The sequence below is a fragment of the Mus musculus genome, chromosome 8, assembly GCF_000001635.26.
Source record: "Mus musculus strain C57BL/6J chromosome 8, GRCm38.p6 C57BL/6J".
Taxonomy (NCBI): Eukaryota; Metazoa; Chordata; class Mammalia; order Rodentia; family Muridae; genus Mus; species Mus musculus.
In genome coordinates, this window is record NC_000074.6 from 12877264 (window position 1) to 12900323 (window position 23060).

Below are 23060 nucleotides of genomic sequence, written 5' to 3' on the forward strand. Positions count from 1 at the left end.
GTCAACACCAGCTGTGAAAGTCTGCTTGGTTTCCTGCCTCTCAGGAAAGCCACCACTGCCGGTCACCCTTCTGCTGTGCCCAGCCTCGCTCTCTTCCTGATTGTGAGCAAGTCAGGCCGTTTGACCCCACAGGTGTATTCTTACACAGTACTATAGGGTCTGCTGTGGAAACAACATTGTTGGAGAAAGGTTGGTTTGAGCAGCAGGCATGCGGAGCTCAACCATCCTTGGGACCTAAGGATGACCTAGAGGGTCAGAATACCCCCAAACCTTTCACTGTTCCTCGCCATTGCTGAAGAAAGCACCCAGGATCCTCTCAGTTATCTTTAGAGATAGACTGGGGACAAGAGAAGCACAGGCTCCGGGCAGCCATGAGGCAGAGGCACCCCGACATACTTTGGTCATTCTCTCTCCAGAAAAGTGTGGGAGACTGACACCCCCCAACACAGATTAAAATTCTCTTCACTATAATTTAGAAGACTAGATGGTTTGCATGTTGGTGTGTTTGCTTGTTTATTTGTTTGTTTTTCAATCAGGGAAATTTCCCTTCCAACTTTTTATAGTCGTAATTTGGTTCACAGAACCCAGGGGTAGGTCTCTGGTCAAGGGTGACTTGCCCTTGGAATCTTGTCCTTCCTGAGTCTCTGCAAGCTGTGTATATGAGGTGCCACATAGAATAGAGAACACCCACCCCAGGCCCTTCTGCCCCCCCCCCAAGGTCTGTCCCCAGACCATTACAGGGACAGCTTGAGAAACTTCATAATAAACAGACATGCATAGGGTGACAGGATACAGCGGGCAGCATTTATAACCACAAAAGGACTTGTTTCTTGTCAGATAGGCAGATAGGTCTCTGAGTTGCCATACCCAGGCCTGCTGGGAGCTGGGGAGGAGTTAGAGGGAGCACAGTCTTGGCTGGACACTCTGGGAGCACTGCTGCTTACTGCACTGTGGACATTCCCTGGTCAGGCAGCACATTTCCTCCCTGAAGGGGCCACACTGTGAACAGAGGTTCCCAGGCCCTAGGCTCCCAGATCACATTTCTCAGGCCTGACATCCCATATAAATCTTTACCCACCACCAGTCAGACCTCAGGAGGGACAGGCAGCTGAGCCAGAGTGAAGAGAGGCCTCTGATTCTGCTGTGGGTTCTCTCTGAAAGAGGCCAGGCCTATGCTGAGAAGGAGGTTGCTCAGGGATTTTGAAGTTGGAAACCTTTTTTTTTTTTAGATATTTTTTATTTACATTTCAAATGTTATCCCCTTTCCTGGTTTCCCCTCCGTAAACCCCCTCCTCTTGTCCCCTCCCCCTCCTCCTGCTCCCCAACCCACCCATTCTAGCTTCCTGGCCCTGGCATTCCCCTATACTGGGGCACAGAACTTTCACAGGACCAAGGACCTCTCCTCCCATTGATGACCAACTAGGCCATCCTCTGCTACATATGCAGCTGGAGCCATAAGTCCCAACATGTGTTTTCTTTGATTAGTGGTTTAGTTCCAAGGAGCTCTGTGGTTACTGGTTAGTTCATATTGATGCTCCTCCTATGGGGCTGCAAACCCCTTCAGCTCCTTGGGTCCTTTCTCTAGCTCCTTCATTGGGGACCCTGTGCTCCGTCCAATGGATGGCTGTAAGCGTCCACTTCAGTATTTGTCAGACATTGGCAGAGCCTCTCAGGAGACAGCTATATCAGGCTCCTGTCAGCAGGCTCTTGTTGGCATCCACAATGGTGTCTGGGTTTGGTGGTGGTTTATGGGATGGATCCCCAGATGGGGCAGTCTCTGAATAGTCACACCTTCGGTTTCTGCTTTACACTTTGTCTCTGTAATGACGGTTAGCATGTAGAAGAATTCGAATCGATCCATTCTTATCTCCTTGAACAAAGTGGATCAAGGACCTCCACATAAAACCAGAGACACTGAAGTTGGGAATCTTAACCATCCGACCTGTCCAGGAAGGAGTCTCCTGCAGACAGTGGCCTCTTCCAGGATTGACCTGGGGAAGGAAGGGCTGAAGCAAGGCCTCTGTAGCCTGAGGCAGGGGGACTCAGGGCTTCAGGGCAAGCTGAGAGGAACGTCACTGTAGAAGATAGGTTTCCTGTGGAGAGTCAAGACAGTGGAACCTCGAAGTGCCCCACTCTTCTCTCTGGAATGTGCTAAGCCACAGAGCTGAGTCCTGTGAAGCCCAGGGAGTGGTCACCTGGGGCAGGTAAAACTAGCCATGGTGCCTCTAAAGAGCGGTACTTTCTCTTTAAATTTGAGATCACATCTCCAGAAGCAAGGTGTTTGCCAGATCTCCCGAAGAGGAAGAAACAAGGTAATGTTTGTCCTGGACCTGAGGGCCTTAGCTTTGCTTAGAGGATTTAAAAGTGTTTTGAGTGATCTGAAGAGCTACTGGCCAGGCTTTGAAAGTGAGGTAGACACGGAAAGCCAGAGAACAGGCACTTTTGTGTCCTTGAAACAAGAATCTAAATGTCAAGAAGTAGTTTTTCCTGTACAACCCCTATTTCAGTATTTATAAGCGAAAGTTGTTGTGTTTTTAACTGAATACCAAGACAGTCTGCTACAAGCTGGTGAAATTCAGACAATAGGCTTAACTTCACACATCTTACATCTGTTTCAGAATAAATGCTAAAGACTGCAGCTAGTGGTTTTGTTCTTGTCCGAAGAAGCAATCCTTCGATCTGCACCTTGACCTCATGTTCCCTTGACATCACAGCCTCATGTCCGACTGCTGGTGCTTCATCTTCTGCAAGGAACACGTTAGAAGCAATCCTCTGTCACCACAGCATGATGGGGCCTCAAGGGAGGAGGCTGATCACCAGGTGGACGTGTCTGATGGCATCAGGCTGGTTCCAGACAAAGCAGAGGCCACGGCTGCTACAGCCTCAGGTAGGTGCTGGCGGCCCAAGCCGCTCTCTGATCCGAACTGATGATCAGACTCTAAGGTCCTGAGCTGCGCCACGGAGCACCAGAACCAGTAGCCAAGCCCCTGGCTGCGCCAAGGGTTGTCATGGGTTAACCTGTAAGTGTCATAAGAAGAGGTTGGCTCTGCTTAGAGAGTATGAGGCGTGTCTTTGGGTTTTAAAAGCACAGCACACCAGAAGGGGAAACATTTGTAGTCTTTGCTTCCCTTTTTTTTTTGTTTTAGTTCTGTTGCTTTAATTTGGTATGTTTTATCTTAACTATGCAGACCAGATCCCTGTTACCAGAAGTGATAGAATTAGAGCCATATAGTGTGAACCCCCAGCCTCCAGGGCATAGGCTTTTCCCAGGGCCAGTCTCTGCATCAGACTACTCATGACGGGCCCTGGCCCTGGCCAGCCTACCAGGTCAGCAGTAGGGAAGGAGGGCAGAGTGTCCTTGGGTTTGCACGCTTTTACCTGTGCCTTCCCACCCTGACCTGTGAAATAAAGCATACAGCAGGCCGAGCAGGTCTGTACATCCCACAGGGGGAGTGTGAACTTGACTCCAGGGCTGTCTGCATCAATGGCAGCCCAAACATCAGGCTCACACACACCTTCCTGCCATCCTTCAGTCTTCTGGCTGTTCCCTGGCTAGCATTTGTGGTGCTAGAACTGTGCTATGAGGCTCCCCCATCTGGGATCCTTGCCAGAGCTGTGTCTTTTTTTTTTTTTTTTTTTTTTTTTGGTTATTTTATTTGTTTACATTTCAAATGTTATCCCCCTTCCCAGTTTCCCCTCTGCAAGCCCCCTATTCCATCCCTCCTCTCTCTGCTTCTATGAGGGTGCCCACCCACCCACCCACTCCTGCCTCCCCACCCTGGCATTCCCCTACACTGGGGCATCAAGCCTCCACAGGACTAAGGACCTCCCCTCCCACTGATGTCAGATAAGGCCATCCTCTGCTACATATGCAGCTGGAGCCATGGGTCCCTCCATGTGTACTCTTTGGTTGTTGGTTTAGTCCCTGGGAGCTCTGGGGTGAGGTCTGGTTGGTTGATATTGTTCTTCCTATGGGGTTGTAATCCCCTTTGGCTCCTTCAGTCCTTCCCCTAACTCTTCCTTTGGGGCCCCCGTGCTCAGTCCGATTGTTGTCTGTGAGCATCCGCATCTGTATTGGTCAGACTCTGGCAGGGCCTCTCAGGGGACCACTATACCAGGTTCCTGTCAGCAAGTGCTTCTGGTCATCAGCCATAGTGTCTGGCTTGGGTGTCTGCATATATGCTGGATCCCCAGGTGGGGCGGTCTCTGGATGGCCTTTCCTTCAGTCTCTGCTCCACTCAGTCCCTGTATTTTCTTTAGACAGGAACAATTCTGGGTGTCTTATTCAGGGTGTCTATGGTAACAATCTAAGGTTTAGGCCTTGCGTTCTTATGCTAGTTTCTAAGGAATAGTGCTTTGCCCAGTGACCACGGCTCAGGGCTCTCTGGACCTGGTATTGTGAGCCATACCTTGGCTTAAGGAGAGATGGCATTTCTTGTGGTGGCCCTACCTGAGGTCTGCGGCTTGTGTTTCAGCTCCCATCTCTCTCTGCTGGTGACTGCCCTGTCCGCAAGGAACAGCTACAGTCCGGTCTTCCAAGGTGGACCCCAAGTGGGAACCGGGGGTTGGAGCCTTTCTCAGCATGAGCCCCATGTTTCTGCTTCTCCCAGGCTCTGGTCCAGACTGAGGAGAGATGATCAGAGAGAGGCTGCCATCCAAGGGCTGTGCAGAAGGGGGGCTCCCCAAGAAGTCCTTGAGGGGGCTGTTTGATGGAAACTCCCTTAGCAATGTTTACTCTAGTTGGAGTGTGATGAGTCCCTTGGTGCTCAAGCCACTTTGGTTGTGTGATCCTGTGCCAGTTGCCACCAGTTGGTACTCCCTGGCCTTCCTTGGGCTTCTGGGTGAGCCTCACAGGTGCAGGGTTAAGGCCGTCCAGGGAGCAGCCTGCTGGTCAGTCCCAGGTCGATACCGACCTGGCTGCTCTGAATTCATTATCTGCACTTCCCTGACAGGAAAACCTGTCAGTATGTCCCATGAGACAAGGACTGTATGGTTCAAGGTCAGGCTTTGTCACACCTATGTGGGTGTGGCAGGTCCTGAACTTGCCACTACACAAGGCAGTGGCAGCTACCCCGGGCTCGGGAGCTGGGCATCTCTGCCCTGTCTCACGTCACTCCTGACTCCTTTGCTCTCTCTGTATGTGGCATCCTTCCTGACCCAGAGCCATGGGGCCCAGAGGGCTGTCAAACCTGCATAGAGGCTCGGAGCAAAAGCACCCGGACACTCTCCTGTTGCAGTGACAGACAAGGGCTGTGATTAAGAACTTAGAGCCTGAGTGAGCTTGGTGTGACGGGGTCAGAGCTCCTGAGGTCTTTACCGTCTCGATTTCTCGTTACCCTGCCCAGATTATTCCAGAAGCCCTTTGAAGTGATGTAACTTATGTGTCAGAACTTACATTTTTAAATCGTTAATTTTTGTAGTGACAAAATAAAGGCCTCACTCTTCCATCTAAACATGGAGCACATACAGAATGCCCCTATCTCACACACTCACAGACTCACCCACTCTCATCTCCCCAGACTCCATCCCTAGTCCCAGACCCCGGAAGCCACTGCTCTGCCTTCTGTCTGGGTGGTTTGGCACTCCAGGGCCGTAGCAAATGTCCTCATTGAGTTTTTTCACTCATGGCTAGATAAGTTCGTTCGCCACTCATCAGAGATGTCTGTGTCCAGGCAGAGTCAAGAGTCCAGGCTGTAGATGACCCAGCACGTGCTTGCCCTTACTGCAAATGAATGCATGGGCTTCATGCCCTGAGTAGCTGTTGTGAGCAGTGGTGACCGTGGTGTGCTTTGCACTCCTACGTGCCTCCAGAGCTGGGTGAAGGGTGACTGGCCAGGACAAGAGCTGTTTTACAGGCTGGGTTCCTCAGCACCATCTCTGCCATTCCGATGGCAGGAGCCTCGCCTCACGCACAGGAGGCTGTGTCCAGTCTGCCGTCCCCATTCTGTCAACACTCTGCCATCCCTGAGGTCACTCGGAGGTTTGGACCACAGAGGCTGGGTAAACACAGATAAGCCTGTTTTCCAGCTCGCTTGCCACAGTGTGTGTGATCTGGCCTTTCCTTCGGCCTTCTTCATTCCAACATTTTACCGCAATAGTGTGTTTGGCCAAGTTGTCCCCAAAACTCTGCAGTTACCCACGTCACTCTCTGCTGTGGGAGGCCTCAAGAGTATACGTGGAGAGGCCCCTTCAGGAATCCCGTCTGGCCTCTCAGACACCTACCATCCAAACCTGTGCAAAGTGACTCTGTGAACGGACCCTGCCCAGTGCAGTTGCCTCTGGACCTTGCCCCCCACCCCCCCACCTTTGGTCAGTCTTTGCCGTAGGCCCATCCTCACCAAAGGGTGATTCTTGCTGTGGAGCCATCCCTCCTGAGGCTTCGTTCCGACTCTGCAGAAGCTGGAGTGAGTCCAGCCTGTGGGCTCCTGATCCCGAGACTCTTCCTGCATTCCTTCTTCACTGTGGTTAGAGCTGACTTTTCTGCAGAAAATAACTTCCTTGTATGCGGGCGGGATGGAGCTGTGCCACTCCCGGGGATGGACAGAGGAGGCTCCGCCTCTCAACTGACAGCTCTCTGAGTCCCACCCTCAAAGTCCACCCATGCTTCTTCTCTTCTGGGCCCTCCAGGCTCCCCCAACACCAAGGTCCCTTGCTGGTGCCATCATCATGGCTCACCTGATTGGTGGGCACTTCATTACTTGTATCAGCCAGACATTGGGGACATGCCTCTCTTAGCATCCTTGAAGTTTCCTTTCCTAGCTTATGTGCCAGGGCCCTTGCCTACTCCATAGCTCATTCCTCGGCACTTAAAAAGCAGGGCTGCAGCTAGATGTCTGTTACCTCTACCTCGCAGGTGGAGGCAGGAAGATCGTGCATTCGAGGTCATTCTAAGATATATGGAAAAATTAAGGCCACCCTGAGCTCAGGAGACTGTCTCAGAAGCAAGCAGTCAAGCAAACAAAAACAGGAAGCCACTTCTGTCAGAGTGCAAACATGCTTGGCGTCTAGAATGGACTCTTGGAGTGGGGCTAGGAAGATATTGTCCTTGTGTACTTCATCTTTCTTCCAGATATACATTTATGCATGCCCACACACACACACACACACACACACACACAGCTTCATGTAGCCAACTCCATGTAGGCAATACATAGGTCAAACTGTGAGATCCTGCAGTGAAGGCTGAATGCTCTCCAGTACCCACCAGGCCTTCTTTGCAGAGGTGTCTGCTAGAGGCCTGGGATGTACCTAGCATGGGAACTAGGCCCAGAGCCTCCCTGCCAAGTACCTCATCTCTGGTAAGGTATAAAACTAAACAAAGGGGGTCTTCTTCAAAGTAGAGATCTTCAGAGCTTGGGGGGCATTTGGGAGGGGCCCAGTGAGTCCTGCTCCCAGCTCCCATGCAGCCTTTGGGGATCTTAGCAGGTTTATACTCGAAAACAGAGGAGAAGGGCACAAGGACTTAGTGTGAACACTCAGGTAAGCACATGTACACTTGAACACACACATGGGCACAAGAACACATATGAACATACAAGGCACATACACACAAGCATGAGCATGTGCATAGATAGCACAGACATGCAGGTAAGCACACAAAGGCATGCATACCCATGAACACAGAGCATGAAATATAATTATGGGTATATACACATGAACACATACATGCTCATGTGGACCTGAACATGCAAGCATGGGTGTGTGCGCTGTCTTAATTTCATTTCTGTTGCTGTGATAACATATGCTGACAAAAGGAACTTGGGGAAGAAAGGTCTAGCGTATGACTCTTAGTTGTAGTCACAGCAGGAAAGTGACAGGCGGCAGGAACTTTAAGCAGCTGGTGACATTTACAGTCAAGGACAGAGGGAATGAATGCATGTGCACACACCTTCTAGTTCTCAGGTTGCTTTCCGCAGTCACATAGTCCAGGACCCAAGGGCAGGAAATGGTAGCACAGTGGGCAGGTTCCCCATATCAATTAACACAGTGAAGACAATCCCCCACAGACCTGATCCAGCCATCCCCTCCTGAGATTCTCTCCCCAGGGTATGCTAGATTGTCCTAAGTTGACAATAAAAACCAACAGTGACACACTCATGTCACACACAAGCATAGGCACATGCACAGACATACTTATGCCTGTGTGTGCAGGGACACAAGCAAGGGCACAGGTTATACACACATGGCAGAGGTGTACAAGCATGGTCACATGCACACTCACACACAGAAATGGGCAGACAAGTGTCAAGTACACACACACATACACATGCACGTACACACACACATACATGCATACATGTATACACGAGTGTGCACATACACATGCACACATGCACAGACACATTTACATGCATGTACACACAAGCACACATATACACACGTGCACACACACGTGTACACTCACACACACACACACACATGGTGGGTCTTATTGAGATGAGTTTAAAGTTGATCTGGTTCTCCAGACTCATTCTCTGGGTGCCTAGCAGAGCATGGCTGCCCAGGCTCCTCACTCTGTCTCCTTGGTGGTGGTCTCGCCATCAGACCATCAGCTGCTGCCTGCTGCCGTCTAGGGAGGGAAAGCTGCACTCTTGGCCTGGCAAGCCAGAGAATCAACCTTGGCTAAGGATGTCCCCGCATTCTTGAATGCCTCTTCATCTGATGCTGGAGTTTGAGAGGTGGAAAGGAATCACCTGTGATGGTGGACACTCCCTAATAACCTTTTAGGTACAGGGCAACATTGTGGATTAAAAAAATAAAAAGAAAATAAAATGTATTCTTTCCTGAAGAGAGACATGAATGATGAAACAGTATCTTGGACAGGATGAATCCCCGGGAGTCCGTCCTAAGTTCCTGCCTTCCCTGTCCGTGACTGCATATGACCAAACCTAATGTTTTAACGTATTTTTAAACTATGATCAGAGAGCAGGGGCTGGAAGCACAATGGAAAGAGCTTAGCATCCTTACCGTGAAGGACCAAGGATGTCAGCACTCGAGTGCAACCAGCCAAGCTGAAGATGTGTTTGGGAAAGAATTATGACCTCAGGACCTGGCAAGTGGAAGGAAACTGGCATTCTCATTATCTCATGCTAGGGAGGCAGGGAGGAGTCCTAATGACCGCTTGCCAGAGAGGGACTGAATTGCCCTGATTCAATGGCTACAGGTGTCTTGAATCCCACTTCCTCAGGCCATGACTGGGGCATACAACCTAAGAAGGACCCTGACCTATCTCACTGTCCAGGGAGGTGGCCTCTGATAACCTTGAGGGCTGTGGGCTCAAAGCTTCCTGGCTCTTGTGCAGATTCCCTGGGAGACCCCTTCCCTCTTCCTTGTGTGTATTTAATGTGAAACTCAAGTGTGTGCCGCAGGTGGGGGTGGAGGGTTGGGAGGGTATGACGTCAACAGCGGCTGTGTTCTGAAAAGCAGGACCCAGTGATCAAGCTGCTAAATGCTCCACTCGCTAGCCTTTGCTGGGTAGCTAGCAGTCGGCAGGGCTTGTGCAAATGGTGCCGACATCCTGGTTGTGAGTGATTAACTTCTTGTCCTAACCTTTCTAACCTCGTAACATCTTATCACTTGTGAGGTTCTGTTATTTAGAAAGTTGGCAAGAGCCGGGCATGGTGGCACACGCCTTTAATCCCAGCACTGGGGAGGCAGAGGCAGGCGGATTTCTGAGTTCGAGGCCAGCCTGGTCTACAAAGTGAGTTCCAGGACAGCCAGGGCTATACAGAGAAACCCTGTCTCAAAAAACCCAAAAAAAAAAAAAGAAAGTTGGCAAGAGTTCTTGATATTTTTTGGAAAGCAGTTTTAGCGAAAACAGGCTTACAGTCTTTTGGGGACTGGTTTATGTGTTATTGGTCAAAACTGAAAATAGAGTTAGCAATTCCCACCTCTGCTGCCAGGTGTGGGGGCCAGTGGGGCAGGCTGCGGGGGTACCACTCCTGGGCTTGCTGGGCTCACCCTGGCCCCTACCCCTGTCCACATGTCCTGGCTCCTTAGTCTGTCCTCTCTGGCTCCTGGATGGACTGAAGACACTGGCCAGTGTTTATCACTGTTTAATTAAAATGAACAGTGTGCGTTATCGGAACAGGTGATTCTGAGGCACTGCAGAGATGTAGACAGTGGGTTCCTGAGCCACCTCTACAGCTCAACCCTCACCAAGCTGCAGTACGGACATGGGCCCAGAGATTTTGCTTGCAATTCATCAGGAACTTTGAGGGGTTTCTGCAGCTATAAGCTGATTCTATGAGAACCTCAAGTTTGGGATGCTGTCTGTGATTAAGCTACATTTAGGAAACTCTAAAGTGTAGGCTTGACCTTGAGGCACCAGCAGGCACATGGCAGCCACTAAGCGTCATTACACACCATATTACATGTTAGTCACTGCGTCTTCCAGCCACTCAGAGTGTCATCTGTGCTTTCTTCCCCTTGAGCTAGACTCCCTAGGCGGGCGCTTTTCCCCTTCCTGTGTTGGCCACTATGAGCTGTAGATGAGGAGAGGAATGTGGCCTGCCCCAGGAAAAAGCCGCTGCATCTGATGCTCACCGTCTTCCTGGGCATCCCTGGTCTCTGGGGTTCCCACTGTCAGTATGAAAAACTCAGCTCCCCGTCTCCTGGCTCATTAGGGATCTGCTCTCATGAGGGAAAGTATCCATGAGACGATCTGTCTGAAACCCTGCCAGGACCACCTTTGGAGGAAGGGCTGGATACTCGTGAGGCCACGCCAAAGCAGTTCACAGTGTCAGAGATTTCCATGGTCATTTGGCCCATTGCTGTGCTGGACGGAACATGGAGGTGGAGAGAGCTTAGTGCCAAACACTCAGAAACAGGAAGGGGCTGGAACAAGGTTTCTCTCTGCAGGGTGGGCACCCGGCCGGCCTGTTGCTTCCCACCGGGCTCGGCCTCCTATTTTCTACCATGGGCGTTATCCTCCCCCATGGGTCGGTCCACTGGTGAAGTGGAAAGCCCATGACCAGCCACATACACCTTTAGGGGAGCCTTTCAGACTGCAAACACGACAAGCACCACAGTCTGCGGAAGGCCAGGATGGAAAGCCTTGGCCTGGGTGGGCATCCCTGCTGAGCCAGGAGACGGGGGAGGCAGGGCTAGACCTGTCACTCAGAGCCTGGCATTTTTTTCCCCAGACTCTTGGGGAATTTCTGGTACAAACAGGTATGAGGAGCCGCCATGCCTTCTGGATGCATTTACAGTCAACAACGGGAGGGGGCTTTGGAGGAGGGACAGGGTAGGCTCTTCTTGTAACAAACGTGACTGAAGCCAACTCAGGCTTTAATGATGGGGTACCCTCACCAGGGAGGCCCAGAGCCCTCTGACTTAACACACTGTCAACAGGTCCCTTGTGCCAGTATTCCCAGCCTGTACGTTCTGACCAATCCTCATCCCACCCACCCCTCTCCCTCTATACCCTTCCCATCTGATGACCCCTCCCTCTAACCCTCCCCCCACTTACGACGCCTCCCCCACTTGCTCCTACCTGTGCCTTTTCTCACCTGCCCCTTCCCCATTCTACAGGAAGTGCTTGGCCCTCAGGAACAAGGCACCTAGATGCTGTACTGGGGCCATTGTCTGGACTCAAGATCTTATGTTCTAGTCTTTGGTTTGCCCATTTCCCCAGAGACAGCTTGATTAATTACACTCATGTAAAATACAGAAATCCACACAACAGAATGGTTAGCCTTTATGTGTTTTCCCAGTCAATCCCAGGGAGGTAGCTGGGTAAGATCTTGCCATTTCTAGGATAATTAAATGTAATTTTCTTGTTAAAATGTTAGAAGTTAGTATTTCCTTTTTAAAATTTCTTAGAAATGCCTGTTCTGGAAAACATTTGAGCCACACGGTCATGGGCTATCTTCATCTGTGTTCGTGCCTGTTTAGCCGAAGTCACTTCTGTCTCTACCAAGGCTCTTTTCTGTCAGCTCTTGGCAACAGTCTGCCTTCATCTTATCAGCACCATCTGGAACTCTGAGATGCAATTTTTTATTTATAAATCAAGTAGACCATGAAATGATTTGAGGTGCAATATTAAATTCCCCCCACGTTTTGAAGAGCCAGTGGGATTCTCTGTGTGCTTTCACTCCGCCCCAGCCTGAACGCGTGAGCCATGCATATTTTGTGATTACTGTTCCTTCTTTACTCCTAGAGTGAGCAGGCACTGGGCTGCTCCATGCCTCTGGCAGCGCCAGCGTTTGTGGTGGCTTGTGTCTGTGTGGGTGACCCTGGCAAGTTCTTTCCTTGCTTTTTTTGGGGGGGGGGTATTCTCTGGATGTACGCAAGTGTGGGGAGCAGCCTTGCCTTCGGGATGGTGACTCTGTGTTTGTAATCAGCAAAGAGGGACCCCTGGATCTTTTTACCATCAGACCTGATTGAGGGCAACATACATGTGTGACTCTGTCCCCTGCACACAGTAGCTTTCTCTAAGTTGGAAGTGAGAAGCCAAGTTATGGCCAAGTCTTTGTCTTGGGCACTGAGCCTGGCAGAGAAGCCATGGGACCATGGATAGCTGTGAGTGCAGCCTAACATCCAGCTGAATAAAAATGTGACTATGCAAACTACTGAGTGTAAACTTTATAGATGGCAATGCCATCCTGCAAGTCTGCTGGAATGTGCCAGGGGATCGCAAGCATTTCAGATCTTCTAACTGTTTGAGCATCTACTACAAAATATGGCAGACCGAGAACCACAGGTAGTGCCTGCCACTCAGCCCTCGGGTTAGAGAAAACAAGCCTGTCCTGCCAAATGGAGCAGTATCTGCCAGCCTATACCTTCCTGTCTCTGCAGCTCTCGGGTCCCACCAGCAAAGCTTCTGTGTGCAGCGCGCACGGCAGTTACCGCAGAACCTCATGAGTGGAGAGCTCAGCCGCAGCTGAGACATCTGCCTCCCCCCTCTCCCCAAGGCTCAGGGACCCTCTTGGAGGAGAGGATGAAGACACCGTCAGAGCATAGTTGGGGAGGATCCGAGCAACACAGCGTCTTCTGGACATAACAGGACCACTACACCGTGAACCCACAGCATCTGCGGCTGCAGAACACGGTCAAGCTGGTCAACATTGCGCCATGGAGTGGGGAGAGGCCCGTGAGCCCAAACCCCCACTGGAGAGCTGCATAGAGTTGGGAGAGGCCCGTGAGCCCCACCCCCACTGGGGAGCTGTGGGCAGCTGACAGCGCAGCTTCTACGGGACGGTCAGTTAGTTCTCTGCTCTTTAAATCTTAGTTGACATTATGGGTGTCTTATCTGCATATACGTGTGTGCACTTACATGTACAGCAGCCATGGAGGCCAAAAGAGAGCATCAGACCTCCTGGAACTTTATAGATGGTCGTGAGATGCCATGCGGGTGAGAGAAACGGAATTCAGACCTCTGAAAGGGCAGCCAGTGTTCTTAACTACTGAGCCATCTCTCTAGCCCCAAGAAAGTCAATTTTCTTTAAAGATGTGGGCCTTAGTAGGTTATCCACACTCTAGTGAAAGGCACACAAGAGTATATAGCCAGGACAAATTGGATTCAATGTGATATTAGGAAAAAGGATATAAAATTAGGAGGGAGGGGAAGGGTCTGGGAGGAGTTGGAGGAAGGAATGGGAGCTGAGTTACTGAATTACATTGTATGACATTCTCACTGAATAATCAAAATGTTATGTTTTAAAGGCCTAGCGCCTCAGATGCTTCCAATACTAGCCAGCAATGGAAACACATACGTGTGTCTGTCCAGGAACTTTCCCACCATCAGCTCCCCACCTCAATTCATGGATAAGGGTCACATCCTCTAAGCTCGTGGCTCTTAGAGGTAGGGATGGCTCATGGAGACCTGGAGCCAGGAGGTGTGTTCCTGACTTGACCCCTGGGTATGGTGTCTTACCTGAGTCACCTTAGGATGTGATCCCAGAGGGCTTGGCCAGACTGTGCTGTCCTGGGTTTCCTGCAGGAGAATAAGGACAGACCCCTCCCTACTGTGCTGCCTGGGGTCTCCTACGGAATAAAGCAAGGGCAGAATCCTCCCTCACAGGGCGTCCCCAGCACTGAGGTGAGGTCCGGCTGGCTCTTTCCGGATCCACATCTTACCATTTTGCCACACAGCTTCCCTGGGTGGAGCGATCCTTCCTCACAGCGTGTGTGTACCTTAAATTCCTGAAGCATCCCACGCAGCTCCTTCAGCATGGCTGCCAGGAGCTGACTGTACGCCTGCAGTCTCTGAGGGTACCCACCGGCCAGCTCTTTTGTCGCTCTGCCACTCAGAGACCTGGAAATACCTCAGGGGTGTGAGATCTCTCTCCACTTAAACTGTTTGCGAACCACTCTGTGGAAGGAAGAAGACAGCAGCCATGCAGCTCATTTCCAGGTGACCTTCCTGGTTCCTTGGGAAAGCTTCCAAGTGTGTGGTGGCCTCGATGCACTTTGCAGCAGGCAACAGAACCAGTAGACAGAGCGTGCAGTCACCTCATGCCTTGTTGGACAACCGCTGGCTTCCCTCCTCCCCTGTGTCTGTGAAGAGGGCACTTGTGTGCTGTGGCCTGGAGGGCCGACCTGGCATCCACTGCTCAGGGGTAGCTGCTTGGCTTTCTTCAGTCTGTGCAGACACTTCCTCCCCTCAGGCAATGTTCATTCTTATAGTTGTCTTGAAACTTGCTGGAACAAAATCGACTAAAACCCAGTGCTGGAAAAGATACCCAGAATCAGCTCATGGAAGAGACAAGAATAAGACCCCATCCCTCACCTACTGCCACTAACCCTGGAAACTGAGCAGCTGGCTGTGACAGACTTGGACATCAGGGTCCTACTAAGAAGGTGGCTTAGAGAGCATGGAGCCCCAGTGTGTTCACGGGAAGACAGTGGGTGGTCTCAGTCAAAACTACACTTGGCTTGCACTGCTCAGCAGTCCTCCTTGCCATCTACCCAGGGTGGCTGAGGACTCAGCCACAGGGAGCCTGCCTGTGCTCATACAGGCAGTGTCCCCAAGCCCTGAACATGTGGAGGTTACAGTGTGCTCCCCAATGAAGCAGCCAGCGGATATTCCAACTAGCTTTTCAGACAATGAATGGAGTGTCACCTAGGGAAAGGAAGTTTAACCCTAAACTCTGCAGGGCGCGGGGGACAATGTGAAGGTTCTGCTGTGGGATCCCAGCGTGGAGAAGGCAAGAATGTCACCGCTGACTGGGGACAGTAGGGACGACCACAGAGGATTTGGTTTGGGGTATTTTTTGAGATAGGTCTCAGGCTAGCCTTGAACTTACAAGCTCTACCAAGCCTGCAAAGTTTAGCAGTGTCCAGCTTAGAGAATCTTGCTACAGTAATGATGGGACATGTATGTACCAAGATCCATAGAATCTCCTGTTATGAATTGTAACTAAAGCGTCATGGGAGGGCCAAGGAGTCCCCGGGTACCTTGTGCTGCAAATGTACCAAGCGCCTCCCTGAGGGACAGGACTTCAGGACCAACGTTGGAAACTGGGCTAAGCGGAGGCCAGAGAAAGGGACCGAAGGAGCCTAGACTGGGTGAGCTCTGTTTGCCTGCTGACCCTGTCATATGTCACACCACAATCTTCTGAGTGACAAGTACCAGGGGAGGGCACCCCTTTCTCACCAAGGGAGGAGGCAACAGGAAAGCTGGGGAAAAGAATGATAACGGGGGAGATGTGGAGTCATCGGGAGGGAACTCACGTTAGTGCAGCATACATGCAGATGGCCACCTTCAGGAATCAGCCTGCACCCTATTTACAGCATCGTCTGCTGCCCTGGAAGCTGGCTGGAGCCCACCTGGCAACCTGCTCTTATTTTCCAACAGTCTTTCCAATAAAAGCATCCAGGGTCCTCAGAGAAATGGCTGAATCTAGGATGAGGGCAGGAAACACAGACAATGACCCAGCATCTTGTGGTACCAGAGAGCCAGGAAGTATTAAAAAATATCCCAGACCCACAGTGATGGGACAGGTCGGATGGTATAGGCACCTAGCCAAGGGCTCAGTTAGCCAACTGGAGCAATGGGTACAAAGTGGGTTGGGTGAATCTTGATACAAAATACAGGTAACCACCCCACAAGTACACACTGACATCAGTGACAGAATAAGCCAGTCCTGCTGGGGACACAAGGCAAGTGCCCTTTCCAGGAGTATAATTGAAGTGGCTGCAGGTTCATCTAGCAGGGCCTGGTCCCTACTTTGTCAGTGTGGGTCACTTAGCCACAAGGGTCTGGAGGTTGCAGTGTGCAGAAGGGGGGAAGTCACTCTCTCAGTGGTTGGGGGGGACCTGCCATCCCCAGGATAACCTGCCACATACCCCTGAAGATTCACCCCTTAAGACTTGGGGTTCAGTGGAAGTTATCCCACTTATGCCCAGTAGTGTGACAGACAAGTAGGGCATCATGGGAAGGCTCCTGCTGGGCATGGTTCCGGCGATGCCCACTTCATAGCATCAACCATGCCTCCACAATTCTAAGGGACCTATATAGCCAGGACCGCAATTCCTCTAGCCAGGAAGACTTGATGTTTTCCATCATAAAACTGTTAGGTCTTTAGGAAAAGCCTGACTCTTTATGTAAGTCTTGCTGTGTTTTATACTAATGTGAAACTAAGCAGCTATCACCATTCTTCCTCGTGTGTCTGTGGGTACAGGAGACGTCTTCTACAACACTGCCTCCAATTCTGGGCACGTGGAAAGACGCTGTATTTGAGCTAAGCTGAATGTGGAACTCTGTTGGACTTCCACCAGGTGAACCAGATGGCCTTCCGGGTGTCCACTGCCCACGGCCAGCTCAGGCAAAGGGAGCCCTGGCTGCCTGTTGGCTATGTAGGTCAGCTCTCCATGGGTCTCAGGACTGCATCAAAATCGATGACTTTGACTTCAAACTTGAAACCTTACGTGCCAATCACTTAGTACAAGTCTTCTCTTAAGTATGCACACACATCTGAAATAGTAGTTGCAGGCAGACTTATATATAGTTCGGTGTGTTGCTGTGACTGTCAAAACAGCTACAGGATGGCATTGTGTACCCCCTGTACCAGTGATGTATATGGGCCAGATGTCAGTGGTGGGACTGTGAGCATGGGAGCACTGGCCCTCCTGTGGGCATGCACATGGGAGCACTGGCCCTCCTGTGGGCATGCACATGGGAGCACTGGCCCACCTGTGGGCATGTTCTGCCTTGTAACTGTTGAGCAACCCTAGGTCAGGCAGCATCACACCTCAGAGACGGATCTTCTTGCTTTGGGGGTTGCAAGTTCCTAGGCCGCCCACCTCCTGGACAGTGATCCATAAGAGGATGACCCAGGACCCTCTACGATGTACAGGGTGTGGAGATGATGGCCACCTGCAGCTGCCTCTGTGGTGCCACACAGGGTAAATGTTTGCTCCCATCATACCAGCATTCGGGAGGCTGATGCAGGAGGACTGCCACTAGTCCAGTGTGGGCTACATGGTGTGACTTTCAAAAAGGAGTGGACAATAAGCAAGGTGATGACCTTTGCAGCCATAGCTGCAAGGCGGCTTAAGAATGTGGGATGTGGTCCCAGCCCTCTCGGGCCACACAGGAACTGCTGCTGCACTGTGCTCTGCCCACGATGCAGGTGAGCTGGGGTCTGATCGTCCTAGTTAGGAATTCCATGGCCTGTGCCCTGAACAGAGCTGGCGCCTCCCTAGTGCATAAGCTCATAATCATTTGGTCACAGTGGAGCCCTGCCTGTCCGAGCTCCCTGTCCTGCCTTGTGAATCCAGGGAGCAGGTCCAGATCCGGTTTCTTTCCAGGCAGGGAAAGCTGCTGGCCAGTCCCAAGGAGGCCTCTGAGATAGCATGCCAAGAAATGTCATCTGGGGCATGTGTCACCATCTTGCATCAGGAGAAGGGAGGTGTGTCCATGACAGATCCACTGCTCCTACCCACCCCCTCCACCATATCTCCCATTCCCCTTTTACTCAGGACTGCACATCTGCCAGTACCCTGCTTGGGAGCTGGCTGTGGGCAGAATTCCCTGACTAAGTCTCTTTGAGAAGGAAGGAACCTCTGCATGGAGAGGTATCAGGGCCTCCCTCCTTAGCAGCAGGCGTGATGGTGGGGGCAGGCGATAGCAGCAACCCCATGGCTATGAGGACAAGGGGGACATGCTGAGCAGCCTGGGTAAGGAGCTGCAGTGAGCCCGGGGCCTGGGTGTGTCACTGAGATGCCTCTGATGCCATAACAGAACATCTGCTGTAGAAGCTGTGCTCAGGACTAAAGCCACTGTCAGAGTCAGCGCTCTCCGTGGGAGGCAGGTTCATCCCCATGACCTGGCTTCCTTCCTGGCAGCTTTCTGAAGCATCGCCCACTGAGAGGCCTGTCCCTGTCCTGGTCGGTGAAGCTTTGATGACGAGATAGTAGCCACAGCCCAGAGAGGAGCTTGGGGACCAGAGAGTATGTCTGTATGTCTACAGAACGGTCCTGTGTCCGACCAGATGCAGTACTCCTCACAGCAGACAGGTGGCTGTGTCCCTTTCCTTCAGAAATTAAACCCACTTCCCACTTCCGGTTACCTTTAATAGTCAACTTGACCCAATCTAGAATCACTGGTGAAGAATGCCGCTATGAGGGATTGTCTAGATCAGATTTGCTATGGGCATGCCTATGGGAGATGTCTTGATGCTAAATGATGAAGAAGACCAAATCCAACAGTGGGTGGGCTCCATCCCCTGTGTCTGGGCCCTGAATGGTACACATGGGCAGAGAGGCAGAGCGGATACAACTAACTGCTTCAGGTACCCGCTGTGACTTCCCTACAGGATGGACAGTGTGCCCTGGAAGAAAGCCAAATAAACACCTGTGGTTTTAATTTCCAAAGCCTACTTTTAATGATGGTTCTCAAATGCTTTAACCTCCCTTTTAGCCCACCACCCACCAGAGGTAGTGAAAAGAAAGGACGTGGGGTAAGTGGACCTGTTTAGAAGTGGTTCTTTGGAGCAAATCCCATCTGCGTTGTCAGGAAATCAGCAGTTCAGTTCACAGGTTGGCAGCGGCTTCTTGATCCATTCACAAACTCTTCACAGATACACCAGCAGTCCAGTTCAGTAGTGTTGGGACAGCAGTAGGGGCACGACCTAGCAGAAACAGCCAGGCCTCAGTCAAATTGGCATGAGTCAGCAGGACGAACCAGCAGCAACACCAGGAGATGTTCTTGGCTGTGCCTCCTCTCTCAGCGAAGTAAGAATCATCAAAGAAGCAAGATCAACAGGCGTTGCACAACTAGCTCTATAAGCAAGCCCAGCTCAGCGCCCGATGATGTCGTTCCCCCCCTTGCTCCCCACTGTCTGTGGAGTCCTATTTATCTCTGAGGATGTCCTCTGCTTACCAGAGGAGCCGGGTGGAGGGATGTAGGGAGTGTGGGTGCCATCCTGGGTCTATCTACCAGGTACCCTCCACTATAAGCTGCTTTAACCCAAAGTGCTCACTAGGGGGCAGAGTAACCACAGCCAGCCACTGCTTCCGCATTGGACGAGACTGGTTTTTGGGAATCTCCCTAAGAATGTTTGTGCACATCTCTGAAGATGCAGTCATCCATGTACGGGCGCCAAACCCAGGCTTCTCACACAGGATTTTGTGGAGAAAAGTGAAATGAACCTTATCTCTGCACTCAGTCTGTGTATGCTTGCATGCCACTCACAGAGCTGACAGCTATACAGCCATCCCTCAGCCACAGAGCCAGGGCTAGAGGGACCCACCTGCCAAGTGCAAAGACTTAGACTGGGGGAGGGGGGAGGGGGACACTGAGGGGCAGGCTGCAGTCTGAGGTGCTCAATGTTCAGTGCCCAGGTTCCACCTGCCTGGGTTTCCAGTTTCTTCCCCTGGGAAGGAAATGACACAGCCCCCAATGAGGCCTGTGGTAGCCTCAGCTGTGCAGTGAGCCAGCATGGACCTTCTGGAAGTTTCCTTCACCGGTGTGTGGGAGGCACTGTGGTGGAGTGAAGAGTCTGCTAAGGGCTACAGGGCTATGTGTAGGGTTGCTTAGGAACGGGGAAGAGAAGGATGGCGGATGGGGGATGGTGCGTGGCTATAATCCAAGGGTCAGAAGACCACTCAGTTTTTATTCTTTCTGCCTCTCCCAGACAAGGAGGCTGGAGGAAGGCTAAATCGGCATGGGCAGGTGTGGTCAGTCAGGTTTGGGGCAACTAGGAAGATGGAAGCAGCCAGTGTTTTTCTCAGCCAGCGTTCAGGGGTGTTGACTGGTTGGGCCAGGGGCACTTTAAGTGGGCTTTGCCATCAACAGTGACCTTGTGTCTGTCATTCCTTCCTGAGAGAACAGACTGGTGTTCTGCTCTGGACCCTGATCTTTGTCCATTTTGTTTGTTGAAGTTTTAGAGTTTTCAATGGCTGTGCTGAAAGCTCATTGCCCCGTTCCCTACCCACACTTTGCTGTGAATGGCTGGAATCTTGCTCTGACTAGATCCAAGACCCTCCTACGTATGTCCCAAGATCCCCCAGTATGTGTGTCTAAGATTCTGCTTCTTCCCTTCAGGACTCCATGTCCGACCCCCGGGGACATAACTACCACACACACAAGGCATAGAACAGCCTTGGTAGCCAGCCCTCTGCTGTAGCTTTCTTCCGAGCCCCGTGCTGATACGCATGCTTTATCTCTGGGAATAAACACCATAAGCAAGTCCTGCCAACAGACGCTGGTACATCGGGTCCTGTTTCATGCTGAGGTCCCAGAGGCAGGCAGAGATCTGTGCCTGTTCTCCAGTCCCTCAAGACTCCTCTGAGAGGAAAGCAAACCTGAGGTTACCTGGAGGTCACAGTTTCCTCTGAAGCAGAGGAACCGGCAGGACAATGAACTTTGTTCTCTTGGGGAACGAGCTCGCCAGGGACCTGGAAGCTGGATATACTGACAGTTGCCTAAGAAAAGCTCCAGAGGAGAGATTAAGTGTGGCTTCCCAAATAGTGGGGAGACCTGCTTGTCCCTCGGCCATTCAATGCAGTGCCCTGTAACGGGGAATGGAAGGCATGCCGAGACCTCTTGTCCCAGGAGCCATGGGAGTTCTGGGCTTTCCTTTCATTTCTCATACCCTGGATTTGGAACTAGCCTAGTCTGTTTGTGAGACTGTGATAAAAGGCCTCAAACTGAACATCTTATAAAGGATAGAAGTTCTAGAGGTCAGGCAGTCTGAGGTCAGCACTGAGTGGGAGCCTTGCTGAGTCACGCCCCCACACACGCCAGCTTAAGGCAGAAAGACAACTGGGAGAAACACCAAGGAAGGAAGAGCATCCCACGAGCAGAGGAGGAGTGAGCCTGGCTCTGCTACCTATAAAACCGCACACCTTAGGGAAAACCTAGGGGTCTGGGACACCTACATCCATCTTACGAAGAGTCAAGCCACGTTCTTGATCTGGATTCTTACTCTGCTGCCCGGCCAAGGCAGAGTGGGTCTACAGAGGACCCCCGAAGGATTAAATGAAAGACGTGGAATCTCAGAAGAGATCCCGCAGGCCTGACCTTTGGCTCAGGTACAGAAGCTCAAGGAAGGAGGAGAGCTTTCCCAGGTGACATCAGAGAAGCTGGACATACAGAGGTGACTGGGCAAGAACCTACATTTTAATTAAAAATGAGATGCCAAACCATAAAACCTTGAGGAAAACCAGGAAGCAGTATTTACAACCCGGAACTGAACCAGCTCTTCCATTTAATGCCAAAGACACCCATTAAAGGAAAACTTGATACATTTGACCTTATCAAATCTCAAATTTTGTGCTTTGTGGACAGTCATGTTAAGCAGAACTGAAGATAAGCTCTAGACTGGGAGGAAAGATACACAAACCACACACCTAGGGAGAAACAAGACAGCCTCAGACTCAGCCACAGGAGTGGACAGCCCTGTTGAGTGGCAGCTGAACGGGTCACCTGTCCTCACCCAGAAGAACAGCTAACACTGAAAGCGGTGACCATTCGAACGCCAGAGAACTTGGTGAGACAGGCTCGCCTGTGCGCTGGGGCAGACATCATGGCAACTTTGAAGAGAAAGCATGCAGATTTTCCAGAGGTGGTGAAGGTCACGCTCCTGGGGACTCATTCCGAGAGGCGGATGGGCATGCTTGATCGCCCAAATGCACGTTTATGATTCGCTTTATAACCTGTAACGAAACCAGATGTCCCTCGGTAGATGATAGGTTAGACCTATGGAATACATACCATGACTCAGCCAAGAGGGAGGGAGCATGGGGCCTCTTCTCTGAGGGACCTCTGTAGAAGCCCCCCAGTAAGAAGACAGCTTCCAAGGAGCCTGTGCTATAGGACCCTAATCACACAGCATCCTTCCTGTTGTACAGTGGAACAACAGAAGCAGAGCTAGGGTCGTTGGAGCAGAGGGCACAGGGAGGGGCTAGGAGTGTCGATCAGTGTGGTGAGTGGTTGGTGTCTACTGTCCACTGTTTCCATACCAGGAATTCTTTTTTGTTGTGATATTGAGCTGAGGATTGGAAGCTATTTGGGGGGACTCTGCCTCTTCCTCCCCCCTCCCCCCACCAGTGGCACATCTATCTGTCATTATCTAAGAAAAACATGCATGGCCTCGACCTCTGCCAGCAATTCCACCCTGAAGTGCTGCCTGGGCACCACTTGTCCTGCACCGACTCGATGAGGTGGGAAGAGGCAGGCAACCTTTCTTTCAGACAATCATGACCTCCACTAGTGTGTAGCAAACACTGATCCCAGCTGTATAGGTTCTTGGCTGGGTAGATGTTAACTTGGGCAGGTTAACTCAAATCCAGTGACCTTGACGTCAGCCTTTGAAAATACATCTTCCAAGTTAAGGCTTCACTAAATAGAAATTCTAAGACTGCAGTGAATGTCTGGCCCTTCAAGCAGAATGTCGGAAAGCAAAGGAAGGGACGAGGAGCACGGAGAGTCAGGGGCGGGGAGCACGGAGAGTCTGAGGCTTCCCGGTGCCCAGGTGCAGTGTAGACTGCACTCCTGCTGGGCAGGTGCCAGGCGGCCAGGCACAACACTGTCCTGTGTCACTGTTTCTGGAGATCCCAGGGTGATCATGGGCACGTCCTGTCTCCATTGCTGCTGGCCTCCTCCACTTAGT

At 51.4% G+C, this 23060-nt stretch overlaps 1 protein-coding gene and 1 long non-coding RNA gene across 2 annotated transcripts in view; one reads left to right on the top strand and one right to left on the bottom strand.

Annotated features, from left to right (window-relative positions):
* Mcf2l (mcf.2 transforming sequence-like) overlaps positions 1–23060 on the top strand; it is a 146697-nt gene that overhangs the window by 3458 nt on the left and 120179 nt on the right. The window contains exon 2 of the mRNA NM_001371043.1: positions 2619–2887. Within this exon, the coding sequence (NP_001357972.1) occupies positions 2719–2887 (169 nt within the window). The 5' untranslated portion in view covers positions 2619–2718. The remainder of the gene's footprint in view (positions 1–2618; positions 2888–23060) is intronic.
* Positions 1709–7014, bottom strand: Gm15353. Its single transcript, XR_870154.2, has 3 exons — positions 6339–7014; positions 4451–4623; positions 1709–3018 (listed from the first exon to the last, which is right to left on the bottom strand). It is a non-coding gene; the product is annotated as a predicted gene 15353 (long non-coding RNA).